The sequence below is a fragment of the Lycorma delicatula genome, chromosome 6 (genome assembly GCF_047948215.1).
Source record: "Lycorma delicatula isolate Av1 chromosome 6, ASM4794821v1, whole genome shotgun sequence".
Classification (NCBI taxonomy): domain Eukaryota; kingdom Metazoa; phylum Arthropoda; class Insecta; order Hemiptera; family Fulgoridae; genus Lycorma; species Lycorma delicatula.
Window position 1 is genome coordinate 54,444,661 of NC_134460.1, and position 22,228 is coordinate 54,466,888.

The 22,228-nt window shown below is 28.9% G+C and overlaps 1 protein-coding gene across 1 annotated transcript in view; it reads right to left on the bottom strand.

The window, feature by feature from the left end:
- Positions 1-314: 314 nt before the first annotated feature.
- The window catches only part of LOC142327076 (pentatricopeptide repeat-containing protein 1, mitochondrial), a 71,058-nt gene continuing 49,144 nt past the window's right edge, over positions 315-22,228 (bottom strand). Inside the window, exons 6-12 of the mRNA XM_075369908.1 lie at positions 18,491-18,631; positions 16,785-16,981; positions 14,884-15,007; positions 11,673-11,777; positions 8,903-9,033; positions 4,947-5,121; positions 315-622 (exon numbers count right to left, since the gene is read on the bottom strand). Of these exons, the coding sequence (XP_075226023.1) occupies positions 407-622; positions 4,947-5,121; positions 8,903-9,033; positions 11,673-11,777; positions 14,884-15,007; positions 16,785-16,981; positions 18,491-18,631 (1,089 nt within the window). The 3' untranslated portion in view covers positions 315-406. The remainder of the gene's footprint in view (positions 623-4,946; positions 5,122-8,902; positions 9,034-11,672; positions 11,778-14,883; positions 15,008-16,784; positions 16,982-18,490; positions 18,632-22,228) is intronic.

A 22,228-nucleotide genomic window follows, 5' to 3' on the forward strand; every position in this document is an offset into this window, starting at 1 on the left:
TTAGTAAGTTGATAAGAGAGTTATTTAATGATGATTAAATATGTAATAATAAACAATAAAATTATCTTAATCATTAAGTCTCCGTAAAACTCTGAATATATTAACAAGCCTCACTCAGCCTGGTGGTCAACATAAGGTTTCTAACCTGTTAATTTTATTAAACCTGGTAATGTAATTTTAATTTAATATATTTACATATAAAATAATTACTCAATAAATTGGTACCAACAACCAAAATTTACCGATTAAAAAGAGGGGAAAACAGGAATATCAGATAACTCAAAAAGGTAATAAAATAATCCCATTATCAGACGTACAAGAATAATAACAAATTTTATTACTACAACTATATTTTATGACTCGAAGTATAAAAATTATAAATATATGAATGACTTAAAACTAATTTTTATCCTCTACCGGTATTCATAATTTCAATATCTTCTGGTTCATTATGAATTTGAAATTGAGCATAAGGATGTACTGGCTCTGCTGGTATCACCTTCTTTCTCCATTTTTTGAAAAATACGCAATAGTTATTAAACAATTTAATAAATTCTTCATCATTTATTTTACTGATAAATGTTTTATCTGTATCACTTAATTCTTTCATACTTTTATTCTCCTGTAAATAACAAAAATGTGTTAATTTAAAACAAAAATAAAGCAACATAATATAAAAGCAACATTCTAATTAAAATAAACCATTAAGTAAATAGCATAACAGTAAATAAGTAACTACAAAAGGATAAACAGATGAATAGAGTTCTGTGATAATATTACCCATGAATTTTCATAAATAACATATCAGACCTAGTAACTAAAAACTTTATCTTTAAAGGCAATGACTAAGTAAACACAATTACTTTTAAAACAACGTTTAACGTAATATTTATTTGATAAGTATTAATTTACATGAATAATACAAATAAAAAATTATCTTACTTTTAACAGTAGTAATGATATCCTTGTTAAAAACAAAGCTCTCAAAAATACTCACCCTACTATACACTAAGATGAATAACAATCCATCCTAAATATCAGCAAGCATTCAGCTGGTTAATGTTAATATATCTTATTAATAAATATGAGGGGAAGCTGAAATGTAATTCACATTGTAATACAATGAGAGAGCAAAAGTGTTCACACAAAGCGACAGGACTGCCATCTTGTAAATTCATTCCCTTACTATTAATATTCCAGAACTCCTTAACCCACGCCCACTCATTTTGTGTCAGTTGCCACTATTATGGAAGCAAGTATGCCAGCTATATCAATGAGTGTAAAACAGCGATTGAATTTTTAATAATGGAAAAAGTGAACACTAGTGACATTCATTATTGTCAAAAAGTTGTTTATGATGAAGCTGTTCATCAAAATATTTTGAATGGGTAGGCAATAAAATTTTGTGCATCAGAAGCTGGTGAAGTGAATATTGAGGATAAACCTGGAAGTGATAGACCAGTTCCTATGACCAATGAGAATCACCAAAAGAAAGTAGCTGAATCAAAAATTCAAACTTCAAAATGACTTTTGCATCACATGAAAATGCATCACAACCCAAATAGAGATACTGAAAATCAAATACTTTACTGAATAACTGGACTACCATAAAATCTTTTCACAGCAGGTTTAGCACAAGCTTACAGAAAAGAACAAACAAGAATGAAAGGAATACTACTACTGAAACATTATTGACAAGGGAGATGACTTCTTTTACGATATTGTTACAGGAGATGAAACTAGGGTGCATCATTATGCCCCAAAAGACAAACGGCACAACATGGATACCAGCACTATGGTTAGCCCAAATAAAAAAATAAAAATACAAACATTTGCAAAAAAATTTACTTGACAGTATTCTGGAATTCCAAACATGTGTATGTGCCTGACTACCTGGAACCCGGGTCTCAAATGTGAATTCTGTGCGACTCACAGGGATGTTAAAACACCTCAGGAGATACGTGGGACATGTTCAACAGTCTATGAAGCTGATAATTGACCACAATAATGTTCAGCTATACCCACTGCATGCAACCATTGAGACTTTTGTTAAGTTGAAATTTGTACTTATTCCCCACCATCCACAGTCATGGATTTGGTACTCTGTGATTTTATGTCTTTCCACAGGGATATTAAGGGTATTCATTTCACCATGTTTGTGAACTGAAGGGTGCAATAAAAAAACTGATTCATCATTGGGAGAAATGTGTAGTTGTAAATGAGAATTACATGGAAAAACTAATGTAAGTTTTTGTACATATAGAACTCACTTTTAAGCAATATTTGTTTCATCTGACTATCTCTTTTCAATTGCAAGTAAAAGTGACTGTGAATTCTTCACCATTCATCAACATTCTTTACAAACAAAAAAAATCATATGATTTTACCTATATGATGTCATATATTTTCAATAATCTATGTAATAAATATTATACTTTTATACAGATTATTGAAAATATTTTACATTTCTTAATATTTATTAAAACCACACAAACTTTTGAAATAACAAATCAAACTAAAATTGTTCGGTATCTCTGGATGTGATAAATCTTCAATGACACAATGACGATGGTCATACAATGACTAAAAAGGTTGAAGTAAGTTATTTAAAATGTGGTATTTATAAAATTTGATTTGGTTTGTCATTTCAAAAGTTTATTATTTAAAATAATTTTCATTATCAATCATCACGGACAAACTAATCATTTTTTTTTGTGACACAACAAAGTCTCATCATCAACACCTGGACACGATATTTTTATAGTAAGCAAATAAATATTAAAAATTAACAATTAAAAACTAAAATCCTGTAATATAAACACACAGCATAGATGGTAAACACCTATGACTTATGCTAAAAGCAAAATAAAACCACAAGGAGATATACAACATTAAAAATGTAATTTAAAAGAATAAAATTGTTTACCATCTAGCATATGCCAAATGGCAAAACTAATAAAAAATATTCATTAATATTGTTTAAGTTCTTATCGATTTAAAAAAAATAGTTTTTAAAGGATGAAATTAAAAAATGATTTTCAATGAAAAAGATTCAGTTCTTGCAGGTGTGTATATATATATATATATATATATATACAATGCTGTATATATAAATGCAGCTATACTGCTGTATATATATATATATATATATATATATATATATATATATATGTATGTATACACACACAGCAGAAAATGGTTATTGTCATCACTGGATCAGCTTTTCTGAGATGTGGAGAATCTTTGTTCAAACATGTTTGTAGTATATATTACACTCATGACAGTTTCAGATTACAACAGAGTTAATTGTTGCACTTTTGTATGGTGGTACAACAGGGATCTATGATTTAAATCCAAAATGACTGCTACCAGACTTCAATTTGGAATAACTCATTTACAAATTTTCAAGCGGTTCATACACCTAATTTTTCTGCAGTCACGCCAGCTGTGGAAGTCAAGTGATGAGTGTTCCAGTTTCACAATTAAGAGATCTCAAGGTCAAGTCTATCATTTTATTTATTTTTTTTTCTTACACAAACATCAGTGCAGATGGTTTTTTATTATACATTATTATTTATAACTATAATAAAAAGAATCTGGGAAAAATTACATGAATTTCATATTTGCTGATTATTATCATATTTGAATGTAACAATAATTAATCTAAATTTTTTATTAAGATGTGGGAATAAAGGTCACATGGGAAATGAAGGATTGACAAATAGACAATAAAAAAAAAATTTGTTTTATAAAATTTAAAAACTAAACTAAATAAATTTATTTAAATTTTTGAAACGCCTTTTACAATTCACAAGATGATAATTACAAAAAAAATATAGAAAAAAATTTGTAATTATTTTCGGATTGTTGTAGTAGGCAAGCTGAAAATCCTAAATAAATCTGCTTCAATCCAAAAATAATAATACAGGTTTTATTTTTTAAATTATTATCCAATGGATTCTAACAGACATGTTGAAAATTAAAATACATTTATTTAATTTTTTAAAGTTTATAAAACTGTATATATAATATTATATAACTGTATATAATCTACCTGTGACCTAATCTTTCATTCCCCATGTGACTCCTACTCCCAAATGTTAATGAAGATTTTAGGTTAATGACTTTTATATTCAAATAAAATAATAATCAGCAACCATAAAATGAAATTCATGTAGTTTTTTCCAGATTTTTATAACAATTTTTATTATTATAAATAACTTATAATAAAGACTTAAGTATATAGTAAAGCAGACAGAAGAAAAATGAGTGCACTCCGAGAAAATTAAGTAAGAATGGAAAGCCAGCCTCCATGGCACAAGTGGTAACATCTTGGCCTTTCATCCGGACGTCCAGGGTTTGAATTCCAGTCAGGCATGGCATTTTCACACACGTTACAAATCATTCATCTCGCCCTCTGAAGCAATATCTAACAGTGGTTCCGAAGGTTAAAAAAAAAGAAGTAAACATGGAAAAAAGAAATATTAGTATGATCCCTAGTAGGGCGCTTAAAAATAAATTTTTAAAAAATCATTTGTGTAAGTATATATGCAAGAAAAAAAATAAAAGTAAAAAAATTAACATAGGACATAAACTCTATGCCTTTCTATTATGATACTAGAATGCTTGCCACTTGCTGCTGCTGTGACTGTGGATATACGAACAAGCTACTTAACCAATTAAAAAATTTAAACTCCATTTTTAAATGGAGTTTACACCAAAATGGAGCTAAGTTGGAAGCTGCTATTTTGTATTTAAAGCAGGGACCACCCCCCACTTTTACTACCCTGCAAAAGGTCATCAATAAACTCCATTGACCACCAGCCCTTGACAGTATAGGAGCTATCAAACATGCTTGTAATGAAGAAATAAGACCAGGTATATCAATGTGGTACAAACAGATTTTTTCAAATATTAAATAATTTTAAAAAAATCAATCAACTTACATTCATTTTCTTATATTTATTTACAGATGAATAGAATTGTTGCAAGTAAGACATAAACTTAGGGCAAGGTGTTATACATTCATCTATTACTGTCCTCATCACTTCAATAACGTATTTACAATCCCAAGTTACAACTGCATTTCTTAACAATGCACCCAATATTTCATTGTTTAATCTGTAAATTAAAATAAAATTAATATATTTCTAAAATAAATAAGACCACATACATACATATTTGCTAATCAAAATCATATAAAATTTACTGTACATATATAAGTACCATTGTCTATATCATCATCCAACTGTTTATATCAGAAAGAACATTTATCCCCTTGAAGAAAAATTTGATAACATATTGTTTACTGGATATGAATTAAATATATATGAATTGCTTTTCTTGCCACTTGTTTATGATCAATGTATACAAATAATAAACATGTCATTAAAATATTTTGTTTATATGAATCACTCGTATAACATAAATTATAGTGATATGTATAACATTTTTACTGCATTTTTATTATGGCTTTAAAAATAATACTAAACAGCTTGCAAGTAGCAACACACAGGCAAAAATTAACAAGTTATAAAGGGACCCTGCAAACAGAAAAAAATATTATATAAAGATGAGAACAAGAATGTGTTACACAAAAAATTAACAAATAAATAATAATTATAAAATAGTACAAGAAAGTAATTAAACAATAATTTTAAAACAGATGTAAAAGCAAAACTAAAGCACAAAGTAATTCATGTATAACATACAATTATATATGATATAGTAAAAAAACCAGTATAATGGACCTGAGTAACGGATTCCAACCAGTTAAAAAGAAAGTAGTAGAAATATAATAATGGGAGGAATTCAGAAAGGAGCTAAAAGAAACCCTTTTAGTAAAGCTAACAGGTTCATTTAACAATCGACCTTTGTAATACTGCTCACTGACGTACCTAAACAGATGTTGTTCCATGAGAAAAGTTACCAACCCAGGTTAGGAATGCATGGGAAACTTAAAGGGCTCAGCTCTCACCCAACTGGGGTCTGGTCCTGAAAGTAAAGAGGATAGAAGTATATATACTACGGGGAAGACCAGTTGATAATCAGTCTGTGAGGAGAGTCTGCAAGAGTGCTACAATAGAGTTCTAAGCGAGTAGTGATTATGTGAGTTTGAAGCAAGTATTCAGCAAGAGGAAGTCAGTGAAGGAGCGAATTCTTAGGGTGTACAAGTTCGACTAAGGTGATGTCACAAGTAATTCCAGTGTGAACAGTATATGAAAACAAGAAATGGTTTGGTGAGTTACTGTTACAAATAATATACTAAAGTTTCATTCATGAATTGTTACGGTAATTTTATTTGTGAACAGCCAAGTTATTTGAAGTTAAAGAACTTTATAATTGTTTATACATTTAACTTTATACTTCATACTCTATAACTACATGTAAATAAATCCTGACAACTGCTTTAAATGCAGTTGGTGGTGGTTGTGATTACTATGATTAATATTTGTTTATTATTAATATTTACTATTATTATTATTCTTTGTTGCTGTCATTATTGTTACTATTGTGATTATTGTTTGTTTATTATTCTTATTATCATTGTTATTATTGATGTGTCTTATTTTATTTATGTTCTTAAACTAATAAATTGTAATTATATAAACATTTTCAATCGTCTGTCTCTCAATATCCTGATTGAGCTGCAAACGCACAACAAGAAATTATCCTTCATCAAAACTTAGAAGTGAAATATTTAAAAGGAATTGTTGTTATTTTTTCTCCTAATTTCTATAACAAGCTGCAACAAATGATTAAGGAAAGTAAGACAATGAGTAAACTGTTTCTTTATTCAAAAGAATGGTTATTTAATTTTGTTGATATTGAAATTTCTTTTCAAACTGGAATGTAAATAAATTCTCTCTTTTTGTTTATCTTAAGTAATGTAAATACTATTTTCAAAATAATAAATAAGTGAATCTAAATACAGCTTTATTTTTTATTTTATATTTTTTAGTCAAGTAACTGGAGGCAGGTGCAGCCAGTAACACATACAATAACAGTAACAGTGGCTGTGTTGGTTATGCCACAGAACCTTATAGCTTCGCGTCCCTTAAAAAAATTGGAATTCAAAAAACCCCCGAAAATGGTTTTTAAATATTTATCTGAAGAGTATTTGCAAGCCCAAATCTACTGAATATCTCGTTCAAGTAGTCAGTATTGGGAAAATTTACCATCATTGTTCAAAATTTTTTTACCTTTCTTCATCCCTTTAATTGTCAAATTTCAAAAATCTAAAAACTGATTTATTCACAGAAAGAATACACTCACCAAAAATTAGGTTGATTTCTTCATTTGTTATCGAGAAATTAAAAAAAAACAGTAAATCTCATTGTTACGCCATTTTACCCCTTTAAATGCAGAATTTCAAAAAATCCTTTCTTAGTGTACAGCTACACCATAATTGAATAAGAACATGTATACAAATTTTCATCAATTTATCTTCAATAATTTTTGCTTGGCATTGATTATGAATCAGTTGCAATATGTTGTCTTCAATTTCAATAAGACCTCTAATGAAAATATTTCTGCTGAAAAATATCTTAGGAGTGGCTCACTGTAAGACAGGAGCATGATAATTTAGTGGCTTGCCACCTAGTGGCCCGAATGAGAAGTGCAGAACCATAACAGATTATTTATTACTTACATGTTTTAATAAACAATCTTTCATTCTTACATAATATTTCCAAGTAACCATGATTTGTTAGATCGAGAGATTACCTGATGCGTGCAAAACCTAGTCTTCAACCTACCACTAACAAATACCCTATTTGAATTTTGAAGATCGAACGATTGCTTGATATTATAACAGTGCCCACAGACCCTCCCAAAACAGTGACCCAAGGGCACATTGTTTGTTACCAGTTGATGGTTATGATTGGGCCAGTCTACCACGAGGTGCTCGCATACCTCACCACTTTAGCCTCACACACAGTCCCCACAGGAAGCCGGTTATTGTTAAACAAATTTTTTTAATATTTATTTAATATTATTTTATTTAACGTAAATTTAATTCTATTATTTTTGGTAATATTATTCATTAGATTGATTCAAATCATTCAGTTCAAACCCAGGTCAGACTCACAGTTAACAGTTCAATTCATTAAAATTTGTGCATCAGCCGGCAAATCTCCACTACTATATATATATTTTTTTTTTCTTTTTGAGATAAAATATACCTAAAACCTTCTCAATTATGCCAAGAAACATGGGTAAAAATTTGGTTGCAATTAATCAAGTAGTATTTTTGTTTACCCCAAACAAACAAAAACCTTATCAGAAGGTAACATCCAATGTCTTTATTTTCAAGCTGTAAAGCATTATCCACAGTTTTTTATGTATTTTTTATAAAATGATTGTATTCTTAGTTCTGGGTTTGAGGTACTTAATTCCATAAATGTTCCGTAGTAAATATTTTGTACAGATCATTTAAATTTTTGGGTAACATATGCATAACTTTTGTTTGTTTACATACTCTTCATCTCAATTAATTGTGCATATTTTTATTCTCTAACACAAGTATGACCTTTTATTTACATATTAATTTTTTCATCATTATTCATTCATTCATTTTGTATATTATTTTCTTTTTTATGCAGTACCATTTCAAGCAATGTTGTATAATAAGATAATAAAGGAGACTGTGGTTCAATACGATGCAACAATCACCCAAGGGACATATTAACATTTGGTAATGTTATTGCAAAAATGCAATCAAAAACAACTAAATAATCAGAAAAGAAAATCTACCTAGTATTATATATATAAGTATTATTCCACTTATTTTTAGGATGAATGTAGGAAAATAAATGACAAAATTAATTATTTAAGTTAATAAAACCATCTGAATTTAAAATTAACACAAATACAAAAAAAAGAAATAAAATTTTTAACTTGCCTATATCCAGCTTCATCTATATCTGTTTTTAACTGAGTTGCTTCCTCAATAGTGTGACAAGTTAAAGCCATAACACCAAAAGTAACAATATCCGGACTAAATCTATGGCGTTGAATCAATTTTAGAACATCCTGAACAAAACAGAAGCATATCGTAAAACAGCAAAATAAATTATATAAATAAATCAACAAATAAATAAAGGGAATGAAAAAATATCATAAATTAATAATGTTTGCTAATGTTTAACAGACTAAAAAACAATGAACAATGAATCACTTTCCATGGTATCCTTACTGCAAATTTCAACAGTTGTAATAATTTAATTTCTCAACACATTATCAGAAAGTAAACAAATTCTTGAATCCTTAAAATGTTCATCCTTTCATTCAAGGGTTAAACAACTATAAACCATACTTCTGTCTTCACGACTCGCACACATGGGTTCTCCAGCTGCCTTGGTATTCGCATCTCTTTAGATAGTCATGTCAGAGCAAGAGGTTCCATTATAGAATGAGTTACATATTATCATAAAGTTTCTCATGAAAGAGGGCTTCAAGCATTCTGAAATTAAATTCTGTCAAGATTGTGTGTACAGTTTGTGGATATGAAGTTGTTATATACCCAAGTGTATGATAGGGTCAGCAAATTTAAAAGAGGACATGAAGCTGTAGAAAATGATGTCACAATAAGTGTTCAAAAACAAGTATAATAGATGACAACATTCCATTGATCCATGGCCTCATTAAAAATAATCAGCAATTTATGGTTAATGATTGCTTCAGAAGTGGATATTAATTATGGAAATGCTCATTTCATTATCACATCTTGGGTTCCATAAAGTCTGTGTCAGGTAAGCTCCAAGACTTTGAACACAAAATTAGAAAGAGGTATGAAACGAGGTTTTTCAAAGTCTCCTGAATTGATTTTGATGAGAGTGAAGTAATTTTTGCCATTATATGGTCACATCTGATGAGACACTACTCCATCATTGCACTCCTGAATTGAAATCATCAAATATACTGAAGTGTAGGAACAGAGAGCTTTGCCATATAAAGATAAAAACGCATGCATAAGTTAGTAAAATCCTTGCAATCGTTTTTTGAAACCAGAAAGATGTATTAATTGTCAATTTTTTCCACAAATGTCACACTGTGAATCTGTGTACTATTGTCAGGTCTTGCGCAAATTGAAAGTTACCTACAGGAATAAGAAGTGTCATCAGCTGATCAGACTTATGATTCTTCTTCACAATAATGCAAGGCCTCATACAGCCATTAGCATTTGGGATAAAGTGGAAGAAATTTATTGGAAAATTTTAGAACTGCTATAAAGTCCAGATTTACCCCCTTGCAATTTCTTTTTGCTTGGGTCATTGGAGGAGGTACTGAGAGAATATACATTTCAAGTGACAATAAAGTAGAGGAGTTGAGAAAGTTATATTTACTAATATAATATTTCTCTAATACACCCCATAATTATTATTTATATCTAATAATTCTAAATTATTATTACTAATATCAGTAATTTTATATTTATTTTTCAATAGATGTTCAATAACATTTGAAAATTTAACATTTCCTTTTTTATAATTATTACAGTGCTCTGAAAACCTTTTTATGAACAACATAACAAAATTAAATATGATAATACAATTTTTAAATTGATAACTTGACATAACAATTAAATATTTTGATAAATACTTTTCACTGATTTACCATGGTAGAAGTTTTAACCATAACACTAGCACATAAATACTATGAGTCTTTTAAATTTTCAACTATATATATATTTTAATTTATAATTTTTTGTAACTTGATAAAATTTGTCTGCTGGTGATGGAGTAACACATATAAGTGAGTGTTCTTACTTTTATTTGAATTGGATCTGGTGGATTTAAATATTTGTTTTTAAAATAATAGATGTACAGGATGTATCACGAAGTTCTCCTGGGGCTTTCATAACCTATTCTACTTGTGAAAATAATGGAAAAAGTTTATATAAACATATGTTCTAAAATGCTTTGTTTGCAAGTTACAGCTGGTGAAAGATTTCACTCGGATTTCAGCAAACTCTGTGAAAACAGATGGTATTGAAATTTTTAGGATGTTAATTAAGGATCACAATGAGTGATTTCTTATGGTTGTTGACCTGAAAAATCAAATAAGATAGGTGCCAGAACTGTGTTTGCAATAGATTTTTAAAATCTGAGGTGAAAACCAATAAACTGAGATAAAAAAACTATGCTTTTTATATTTGATGTACAATAACTTTGATAAATGGGTAATAAACATAAACAAAATTTGTAGAGAATTTAGTTCTGAACAAAATGGTATAACATAACTTGAATAAAACAGAGAAAAGTTAGAAAAATTAGAATTTGATTTAGAAATGGTACATTACTATATTTGACAGAAAAGTACGTATTTAATGTAAACAAAAACCAAATCCTTTTTTGGGGAGGTGAAAATTTGTAAACACAAAATTTATTGTTAAAAATTGCTGTTAAAAGATTTTTAAAAACTGGAAATTATACAACAGTAGTAAAATAACAGTAGTATGCTATAATACTTTTCAAAACTTTATTAATAAAAACGAGTTTAATTTTAAAAGGTAGAATAAAAAATGTTTTTCACAGTACTGCAGCTACCTTTTTAAACATCTTTGCATAAACAAAGTAACATCAAAATTCTTCATCTAGAACCAAAAATTATTAATAACAAAATAATAATAATAGTAATTTATTTTTATAATAAAAGAATTAAATACTTACTCTTGCATTCGTATAATCACATCTCATACTTCTTTTCTTGACAAGAATATTAAAGAAATCTACATCAGGTTCCACATTATATTTTGAAAGATTATTAAGTAAGCTCTGTAAAAAATAATTTCCTTTATCAATAACAAATATTAAAAGAAACAAAAACACATCAAATAAAAATTCCCACAAAAATTAGATTAAATATTCATATAGATATATTATAAATATCAACAAAATATTTGATTATATTATACATACAAGATGTATTTGAAAACAAAGTATTGTTTCTGGATATTCCACAATCTCTCATTTGTTGGCTTTTGATAGACACCATTACAAGTACAGCAACATTTGTTTACAGTTGCTAAAACATTATTTAAAATCTTCAAGTCAATCAAGAACCCTACCAATTATGAAACTAGGGCAGTTATCTGATTTTTAAATGCAAGAAATGTCAAACCAGCTTATATTCGTAGACAAATTAGTGAAGTGTATAGTTAAAAAGCTATAAGTGATGGAATGGCTAGAAATTCAGTGTGGCAGTTCAACTAGGGTTGCAGTGATGTATGTGAAGGCAAAGGAGTGAGCACCCTTCTGATATGAATAATGATTTAATCGAAAGTGTTGAAAATCAACAGTTTTGCATGAAATCGTAACATAAAATCTAAGCCATCACAAACTCTGCTCTTGTTGGGTGCTGAAAATGTTGACAGAAGTTCACAAAACCAAGCGATCAGACTCTGTTCAGTTTTTTCTTACCCAACATGAAAATTAGGTTGACAATTAATAATTTTTTTGTTAATCATAAGTCTTGTTACCGTAGTGACTGGTAACAAGACTTGGGTCTCTCACATCACCACAGAATCCAAATAGCAGCGGTCTATGGAATGACAACAGAACATTTCTGAAAAAAACAGAAGTACAAAACCACCATTTCAACATAAAAAAAAAAATCATGTGCACTGTCTTCTGGGATAAGAAAGAAGTTTTGTTGGCTGACTTCATGCCAAAAGGTGAGACTATATAAATACTTCGCTTTATTGTGACTCAAAAAATTGTGTTGTGTAATCCACAACAAACTCAGTCATGAGTTTTCCCTTGCTTCATGATAATGCTTGTCCACATTTTGATGGTGTAATCAAAATTCATTGAAAAATTTGGCTGAGATCAGCAACTGAAGTACTCACTTTACAGTCTTGACTTGACACTGAGTGACTACCACTTGTTTTTCCATCTCAAGCAATTCCTTGAATATTAAATATCTATTAATATATTTATATGTATTAATTAAACATTTCAATCATGACTGAGCATGCAAGATCCCATGGTAAAATTAATATATGTCCTTCTTATCTCAATATTCTGTACTATATTATCTCAATATTCTCTTTTACATAACAGAATTTATATATATACTTCTAACTATAACTTTATACCAGAAGTATAGCAACATTTTACAAATTTTCTTCCACTGTTTACATTTGTATGATTTAAATTTGCTTGAAAATATTTTTTTATACAACAAATAAATATATACAAATTTAACTTGGTCATAGCTGTTATACATGAATTATAAATAATGTCATTGATTTTTTCAGTTCCATTTGATATGCAAGACATTGCTTTTCTTGTAAAAAAATTAAAAAGGAATAACACAACAGATAATTTTAACTAGTTTACAATGGTATTTTAAATTACTTGTTTATTACTTGTTCACATGTGTAGTCTGATAAACCATTTATTCATTATAGCACTACCATAATTTTAGTGCATATAAGTATCCATATTTTATATTCATTTGTGATTTCAGATTTATATAGACTGATGAGTGCCCTTTAATTTTTGTATTAATTTAAGAAATTATCACCAAGTTATCTAGATATGTGATATCAGTCTAGAAAATTATCACAAATTATAAAAAAATCTGTTTTTTATATATCTACAATGCATTCAAAAATTAACTATACACCTATATAAACAAGATTGAGTAAATATTTGAGATTGTATTTGAGACTGTGAGTAATGTTTTCTGCAAAGATTGGTAATCCTGCATTGTGTGCAGTTTGCTTTTGTAAGCCAATCAGGCTGCTGATTTTAAGACAAGATTGTCTGGGTTTTTGTTATCTGTTTTGTCCCCTTTGAATGGTTGAGACTACGACTTTCCATGAACACTATCAACTTTAGAATCCCGGTGTTAACTTTAGAACAACAAATATTTCTTGTCAAATATTGTTCCGTGAGCACAATGAAAGAAGACCAGTTTTCCATTAGATAACCAGATTACCTTTGCTTGTGGGTCACCTCATTCTCTGAATTTAAGCTTACTGGGTTTTTACTTCTGAGGTTAAGCAAAAAGTAATTTTTATCAAGGAAACCCCCCACAGCCTCCAGGAACTTAAAACTGTTACTCTTGATTTCACCAAGAAAATTTCACATGAACTTGTGGGAGTCTTTGAGAACAAGAAGAAACACATACAGTTAGACTGGATATTTATGAGGACTTTTTCCATTAGCTATTCTAAGTCGATATTTCCTATCTTCCCAGTGAGTGCATAGGGAAGTAAAATTACTTTTTGAATGTACTGCATTTAAAAAAACTTGAGCAGAATCTAATGATATTCTTAACAGTTTTTGACATTGTTGGACAATTTTCCTGTTTTGAAAACCACTACTGCCATTTCTGTTTTCTAATCCAAATTTGTAACACAATGCAACATGATAATGAATATGATGAATTATAATATGGCAGTTATCTACGAGACATATGGAAGAATCACCAAATGAAATAAGAAATCCATGTATTAACCTGGTGTGCATTAAGTACAAACAACAAAGTATGACTTCTTCACAATTATATTATATGTTTTCTTAATGTGTCATGGGTTACTGTTAATAACAATGACTTTTCTATACTACTTTCAAGCAATGTTCACAAAGTATATTAATCAGAATTGATTACATGCTCCACAAAGGTCAAATGAATCACAAGCTTGCTTGATAATGCTTGCAAATCAGATCCATAGTATACATATCCACAAAAACTATGTACGAGGAGCAAAAACCAAATCACAGAACAAAAGTATAAGCCCGTATAAACCTATAATCCGACATAAAGCTGTTGCAAATTTTATACCACGCTGTTGTGGTACAAAATATAAATAAACATAACACTAAAAATACTTTACACATGAAAAATATAAAATTAATAATAATAACAAACCTTTTCAGCTGTAAGAGTTGAAGGTATTGTTTCTAAAAGTTGGGAAAATGTTTTTATATCAGGTTCTGCACCATTTAATTTCATTTCTTGTAAAAACCCTTCACATCCACCTAATAAAAGCAACCTACAAGAAATTAAAACTTCATTATACATAAATGTAAAAATAATCTAACGCTCAACAATGCACAAAATTAAACCAGATTTACTTCTTTACCATTTACCATTTTAGATAATATTCTATATGATTATCTCTTCATCATATAAAATCAGATCATCAGATGAATGAGTAAAATTTACATCAAGAAATTTTATAAATTTAAAACATAAACTTACATTACATTATTTATTGCAAACACTGGCTTTAAGTAGAAAAAAGAATTATTAGTGCTACTTAAATAATTAAATAAAATACTTTTTTAAACTAAACTTATAAAACAATCATTCGAAAATCTCAACTTTAGTCTTTTAAAATCAAAAGTGGCTAAAGGTTACACATTTTCCTCACATTGCCTACACTCCCAATGCTGATTATCGCCTTCATCACACAAGTTATTGTTGATAGTAAACAGTTTTATACTATGATTTGAATTGCTTTTTCTTTTGCACCATAATCTGGCAATACTTTGCATTTATTTTTGTTAAAAGCAAATGATGTTTAATTTCAATCAATGTTTTCTGAAGAATCTCCCCAAATTCCAAATTTTTAAGTTACTTACTTCTTAAGCATTTCTAAAATATAAGATGTACCTTTTAATGTAATAAACATCTACAATTTAAATTGGTTACTTTGTCATACTTGTTACAAATATCCTGAAAAAAAAATATTTTTTTGCTTCAAATTATTTCAATTGATATGCAAGAAAAAAATGTACAGACAAAAATAATAGTAATTCAAAAATAATCTGGGAATGGTTTGAAAGATATCTTGAATAGCTTTCAACGTGACTTCTTCTGGACGAAGAAGTGTGATTTTTGCATATAAAATTTTTTTTTTGACTAAATTTTCTTATAAATTTTTATGTTTTTTTCATCTTTTATGTCTGCATAGGATTACTTTAGCCAGTCCATTATCTAAGTCTCTTCGAAGGGACTGTTCAGGCTTTGTGGTCCTCCCAGTATTTTTTCATATGTTCTGATCTCCATGCCCCTTCTGGTGTTGAAAATGTTCATGTTGTGAGTTTCTTTCTTCTAAGTATGAAGCGAGTATTTTTGTCCTTGATTTTTTCATTTAATTTTATTTTATCTGTGATGTCTTCTGGTGTAAGGCCATTTTTTCTTCAGATCCTATTTTATTTCTCTGATCCATCTGCATCCTATCTTTGTTTTCAAGTCGAGATTGTACTGTACAACCTGTTTTAGAAGTCTCGAATCTTGAATCCTCATGATGTGTCCAAAGAATCTTAGACTTCTCTTACGCAAGGTATCATCACCTTGACTCCTGTTTTGATCTCAAATGGTTCTGAAAGTTTGCCTGTGAATTTCACTTTTGACTTAGTGGGTCATTTTCTGATGATGTCGCAGTATCTTCTTTCTTTCTCTAGTTGGGCCTAGAAGTTTCCGATTAGTTGTTTAATGTGATTTTTGGGGATGTTATTTATGATATGGTCAACTAGGTCCCAGAATTTTTCTGTTTCTTTACGGTGTTTTGGAGATTTGTTTTTTATTATTAGTGGGGGCATAGGCATTTATTATGGTGTAGATTTTATTAGATGATATTAGGGTGCATGTTGAGATTCATTTTAACGTTTATTATGCTCTTAAAATAAATTTTCTACATTTAGTACTGAAGTTTACAATAACAAAAGTCTTACAAATTAATGTATAAAATAAAATATACAAAGATGGGATTAATCTGATAACATTAATATTAATAAACAAATATTAAAACAAAGGTAGATTACCTATGTTCTCGTTGTGTAATATCACCAAGACCAATAATATTACCAAGATGAGGTCTTTTTGATATCAAATTAGGACGATTCTCTATGCCTTCTAAAGAATTATTACTTATACTACTTTCCACAGTAGGTACAGTAAGATTTCTATTATCAACTAAATTCTCATTAGGTTTATCATTTTCCAAGAGCATTTTATTTCCCTGGAATTAAATAAAATATGTTATACAAAACACTTTATTTAATAAATATCTTTAACAAAAATAAAAGCTGAATACATCTTAATTGTGATTCAGATGGCACAGGAATTTTTCAGGACAAGAAAAATCACTTCAGTGATTTATACTGTTGAAAAACAATATACAAACATGAATTTCAGATAAATAAATAATTCTAGATTTGTCAAATAGTTTGCTAAAAAAAAAAAAAAAAGACTGATTTATACAAGTTGAAGAGTTATTTAGCATTGATTGTTGAAAAATTCATGGAAATTGTGAAGTAGTTTCTAAGTCATTTATGATCTGAGTAAATGCCGTAGACTGTACCCAGAGATTTAATTTCTATACTTAATGCCATAAATATTAAAAATTGTTCTAGAAACAACAGATTCTTTCAACGTATGGTTAACTACTAATAATCTTGAAGCAAATAATTAGCAGTTTTTAAATTATTTTTTTTATGATCAGAATTATTTATTAAAATAAATAAATAAAATTGAATTTAAAAAACACATTATATTCACTCTTTAACAAAAACATGCATCCCAACTAACAGAAATTCTAACTCAGGAGAAGAGATTTAACAGCTTTAAATTTATAGAAAGGAGGAAATAAAAAAGTGATAATATTGTACTCGGTAATTATGACTACTAATGACATATCCGTAAATACGGTTCTTATGTGAAAGCAATTAGATAATGAAATCAAAGTACTTAAGACTGCACCCACGCATTATATGCCAAAATTTGTTTATTCTTTTCTAACAGACGGCTGAGGTTGCCAGTAAGTTGCTTAGTTATAAAGAAATTTTTTTTTCTTCACAATCCTTTTTCCACTTAATTGAAGCTAAAAAAAATTCGTATTTAAATGGTATTCTTAAAACAGAGTTCAACGAAAACAAAATAAAAAGGAGAAAAAAGCTTTTTTTTCTTGAATTGCTGCTGCATGAAACACACCATCAGAAATATTTAATGAACAGATAAACTAGTACTTAAATATGCAAATACTCTAATCTGATTTATTTAATCTCCAAGTTATAGAATAAAGGAAAACCGTAAAAAATGGAGTACTTTTATGCATGATTTGTCAATTCCTACTTGTGACATAGACCCTAACTTACAACAATAATGCAAGAAAGAAGAAGATTAATATGATAAAAAGTTCACTGTCAAGTACAAGTTTCCTCTTTATAATCAATACTTTTTAAAAAGTTTTAAATGACAAGCTGAACCAAATTTAGTAAATATAACATTTTCAGTTGTTTTTGTTACTTTCTTCAGTGACTCTATGTTTTCAAAATGTTGTATGTTAAATTCAATACAGTTGTTTGTTTAAAAGTTTAGTTTTAAATAATTATCACCGACTGCCATTGATACCAAAATAAATGAAAGAAAAAAAATCTGAATTAAAATAACAGTAATATAACATATACGTAAACAAAACGTATATCATATACGTAAACAAAATAATAAAATTATTACAATTCAAACATACTTCTGATGATCCAGTTATAGTCTGTATAACATCAGTGGTAGCCTCTAAACTGCCAAGACCACAATCACGAGCACAACGGAGTATTAAATTAAAACTATAATAATCTGGTCTTATTCCTTTTTTCAACATCTTGTTCCACACCTAAACACAAAAAAATTAAATATTATTATTATGATATAACTACTAAAAAGACTTCATACATTTAAATATAAAACCAAAATGTACAGATAAATATATTATATATATATAGATAATAAAAGGGGAAAAAATTATTTATTTCTTGGAGAAATAATCACAACAAACCCAGCACTACTTGAAAATACTTTATTGTTCTTGTATGTAATGAAAAAAAAATTGTATTGGTTAGAGAAAAATTGAAGAATGGAAATTGACAAACACATTAAAAAGAAAAACCCAGAAACAGGGAAATTTCTTTCAAGAAAAAATAGACCATATTGCATATATGCTTGAATGAACAAAAGGGTAGGTTAGATATTAATACTGCCAAGGAACAGCAAACTTTAGTTCAGTGTGCAATGAATTCGAGGACAATATGTGAGACTATTCAAAGTGATTGTACGATATCAGTTGAGTGGGGAGTGGTCACTAGAGTATTCTGTTTTGTGATAGTGTTCTTGTCTGCAGTTAAGTATATGGGAAGCTGTTCAGTGAGCTCATTGTGAACAGGGTTTAAGTAAACTTAATTTATTGATAAAGTGTGAGCTAGTTTCCTTTTCTAAATATTAGAAGAAAATAGTTCTTCTACAAAGTTAATAATTGATTTTGTAATTGTTATCTTGCTTGTTATTGTAATACATGCACTTTCAATTTTGTATTAATTTTTATTAGCTATCGTAAAGTTTACAGTAAAATCAGAATTGTATTTTGTGATTTAAAACTGATCTCTTTTGTACATAGTAATTTATTTAAGAGTAAATAAATTGTATTTGTAAAACTTTCTTAGTGGTATCTCTCAATATCCTTGTCAAACTACAAACAAGCAACAAAATACTGAATTTCCCACATAAGCCCCACCACCACATAAGACACATAAGTTACTTTTAAGATTAATAAGAAAGAAAAACTTTAAAACAGCGTTTCTCAACCTTTCAGTATTTGTGACCCAATTTTTAATCATAATTTTTATCACGTTCCCCATCTCATACAATAATAATATATTTTGATGCTAAAGCTACACTACAACCTTAATTACAAACTTACAAATTACTAAGAATAAGTAAATTTATTGATTTTGGCATCACCACCCCCTGCATTGACAAAACCAGAATCAATACCTCTCTGTTGCACTCTTATGTCCACCACACTGGACATTCTTGCATCTTCACAAGAAGTTCCAATTTGTCTCAAGCAGTCTAGAGTGTCTGCGTAAACATGTATAAATGCTGCATCTCATTCAATTCCTGCCAGTTTCAGTCGAGTCTATCCTTCTATTGCTATCGAATCTACTGTGAATGTGTATGTTGTAATTTGTGCGTTAATTGTAATTCACAGTATTAAATATTCATGGCAGTAGATTTATACAGAATCATGGATAAATTTTTAAGTGGGTGTAAGCTAGCATTACACGATAATGAAGCATCAACAAGTGCACAGATGAGTGTAGTTCCGAAAATAAAATCAAGAAGATATTCTCAAAAATACTTAAATTTTGGGCTTATCAGTACTGAAATAAATGAAGAAGAAAGACCCCTGTGTATCATTTGCTCAAAAATTTTGGCAGCAGACAGTATGAAACCAAATAAATTTAAATATTTGGAAATGTTTCATAGTGAGTATATTAACAAATCCCAAGAATTCTTTGAATTAAAATTAATATCATAAGAAATAAAACATCATTTTTTAAAAAAACTTTCTCTTTGAATGAAAAAACTTTACTTGCCTCTCACAAAGTTTTATATATAATAGCCAGATGTAAGAAGCCTCACACCATTGGTGAAGAGCGTATTTTGCCAGCTGCAATTGAGATTGTAGAAACTATGTTTGGAGATAATTTTTCTAAACAATTGCAGTCCATATCTCTATCAAATGATACTGTTCCCATCATATTGGTGACATAGTTGAAGATGTACAGCATCAGCTTATCGGGAAGTCGTGTGAAAAAATTGTTTTCAATTCAGCTTGATAAGACAGATAGCAATAAAAATGTTCATTTCATTGCTTATATTCGATTTTGTGATAGTATGTCAGCAGTAGAAGAACTACTTTTCTGCAAACTAACACAACTCAAAGCAACAGCACTTGCATTATTTGCTATCTTAAATGAGTTTATAAATGAGACAAACATAGAATGGAAAGATTGCGTTGGAATATGCACTGATAGTGCATGTTCAATATCTTGAAGATTCCAAAGTATACAAGCGTGAAACAAAAATCTCCATAGTGTGTCTGGGCACATTGCATGATCTACAGAGAAGCTCTGGTTTCCAAAGAAATGAGTCCTGGTCTGAATATTGTGCTAATGATGGTTGTAACTGTTGTAAATTATATAAAAATGAGACCCCAAAAACTAAGAATCTTTCCTGCACTTTATAAAGCCATGGGTGCAGTAAATTCAGCATTACTATTTTATTGCGAGGCAAGATGGTTATCATGTGGGTAATTTTTGCAATGTGTTTATGAGTTAAGAGATGAAATCACAATTTTTCTAGAAGAGGAAAGCTGACTGGAAACCAAGAAATTTCGAGATGGTTTATTTGTGATGGAATTGGGCTACTTGGTTGACATATTCGAGAAATAAAATGCTTTGAATCTTCAATTCCAAGGAGCAAATACATGTATGTTAGATATGAGTGATAAAGTTAATGTTCTTTTTGTAGAAAATTGGAATTATGGAGCAGAAATTTAAAGCAAAAAACTAGAAATGTTTGCAAATGTGGATCAATATGTTAAAACTTACAAGGCTGAAGAGCAACATGTGATAGTTGTTTTTGTAACCATTGAAAATCATTTAGCCATGCTGGAAGAATTTAAAAAAGTATTTTCTTGCTGACAACAACTTGATAGCAAGTTAGAAGTGGGTTAGGGATCCCACTTCTAGGGAGTATTTCACCTAGGGAGTATTTCAAAATACTCCAGAAGGACTCTCAACTACCAAAGAAGAATTCTTCATAGAGTTCACAGCAAATGGCAAAATCAAAAGACAATTTAGTAATAAATCACTCTTTGAATTTTAAGCAGGGGGGAATGATGAGTTTTCCACAGTTAAAACAAAAGCATTTCGTATACTATTACAATTTTCAACATCCTACCTTTGTGAAATCGGATTTTCTGGGTGCTTTGAGGACAAAATATAGATCTTAGCTAAATATAGAAAAAGAACTCAGAGTGTCTATTTGTAATATTAAACCTTACTTTGAAAAACTTTGCTCTGTAAGACAGGCCCAACAGAATCATTAATAATTATTAAGTTTTTTTTAATTTAGTACTATTAAGTTAATATTATTAAAGTTAAAATAAATTTTTAAAGTAAAAATAAATAAGTACAAAGTTTAAATTATTAAAGTTAATATAAGTTATTATTAAATACATTGTACAGTACTGATGCAAGACTATTTATAAGTGTATTATTACATCAATGTAAATGTGTACTTTATTATTTATTATATCAGAATGTAATTTGTTTTGCTTTCCTTCCAGTAAATTACTAATTCTTTTAATATTATTTTCTTTTTGACATGCTCGCATCCTCCACTTAGTCTTATGACACCCCCCTAGGGG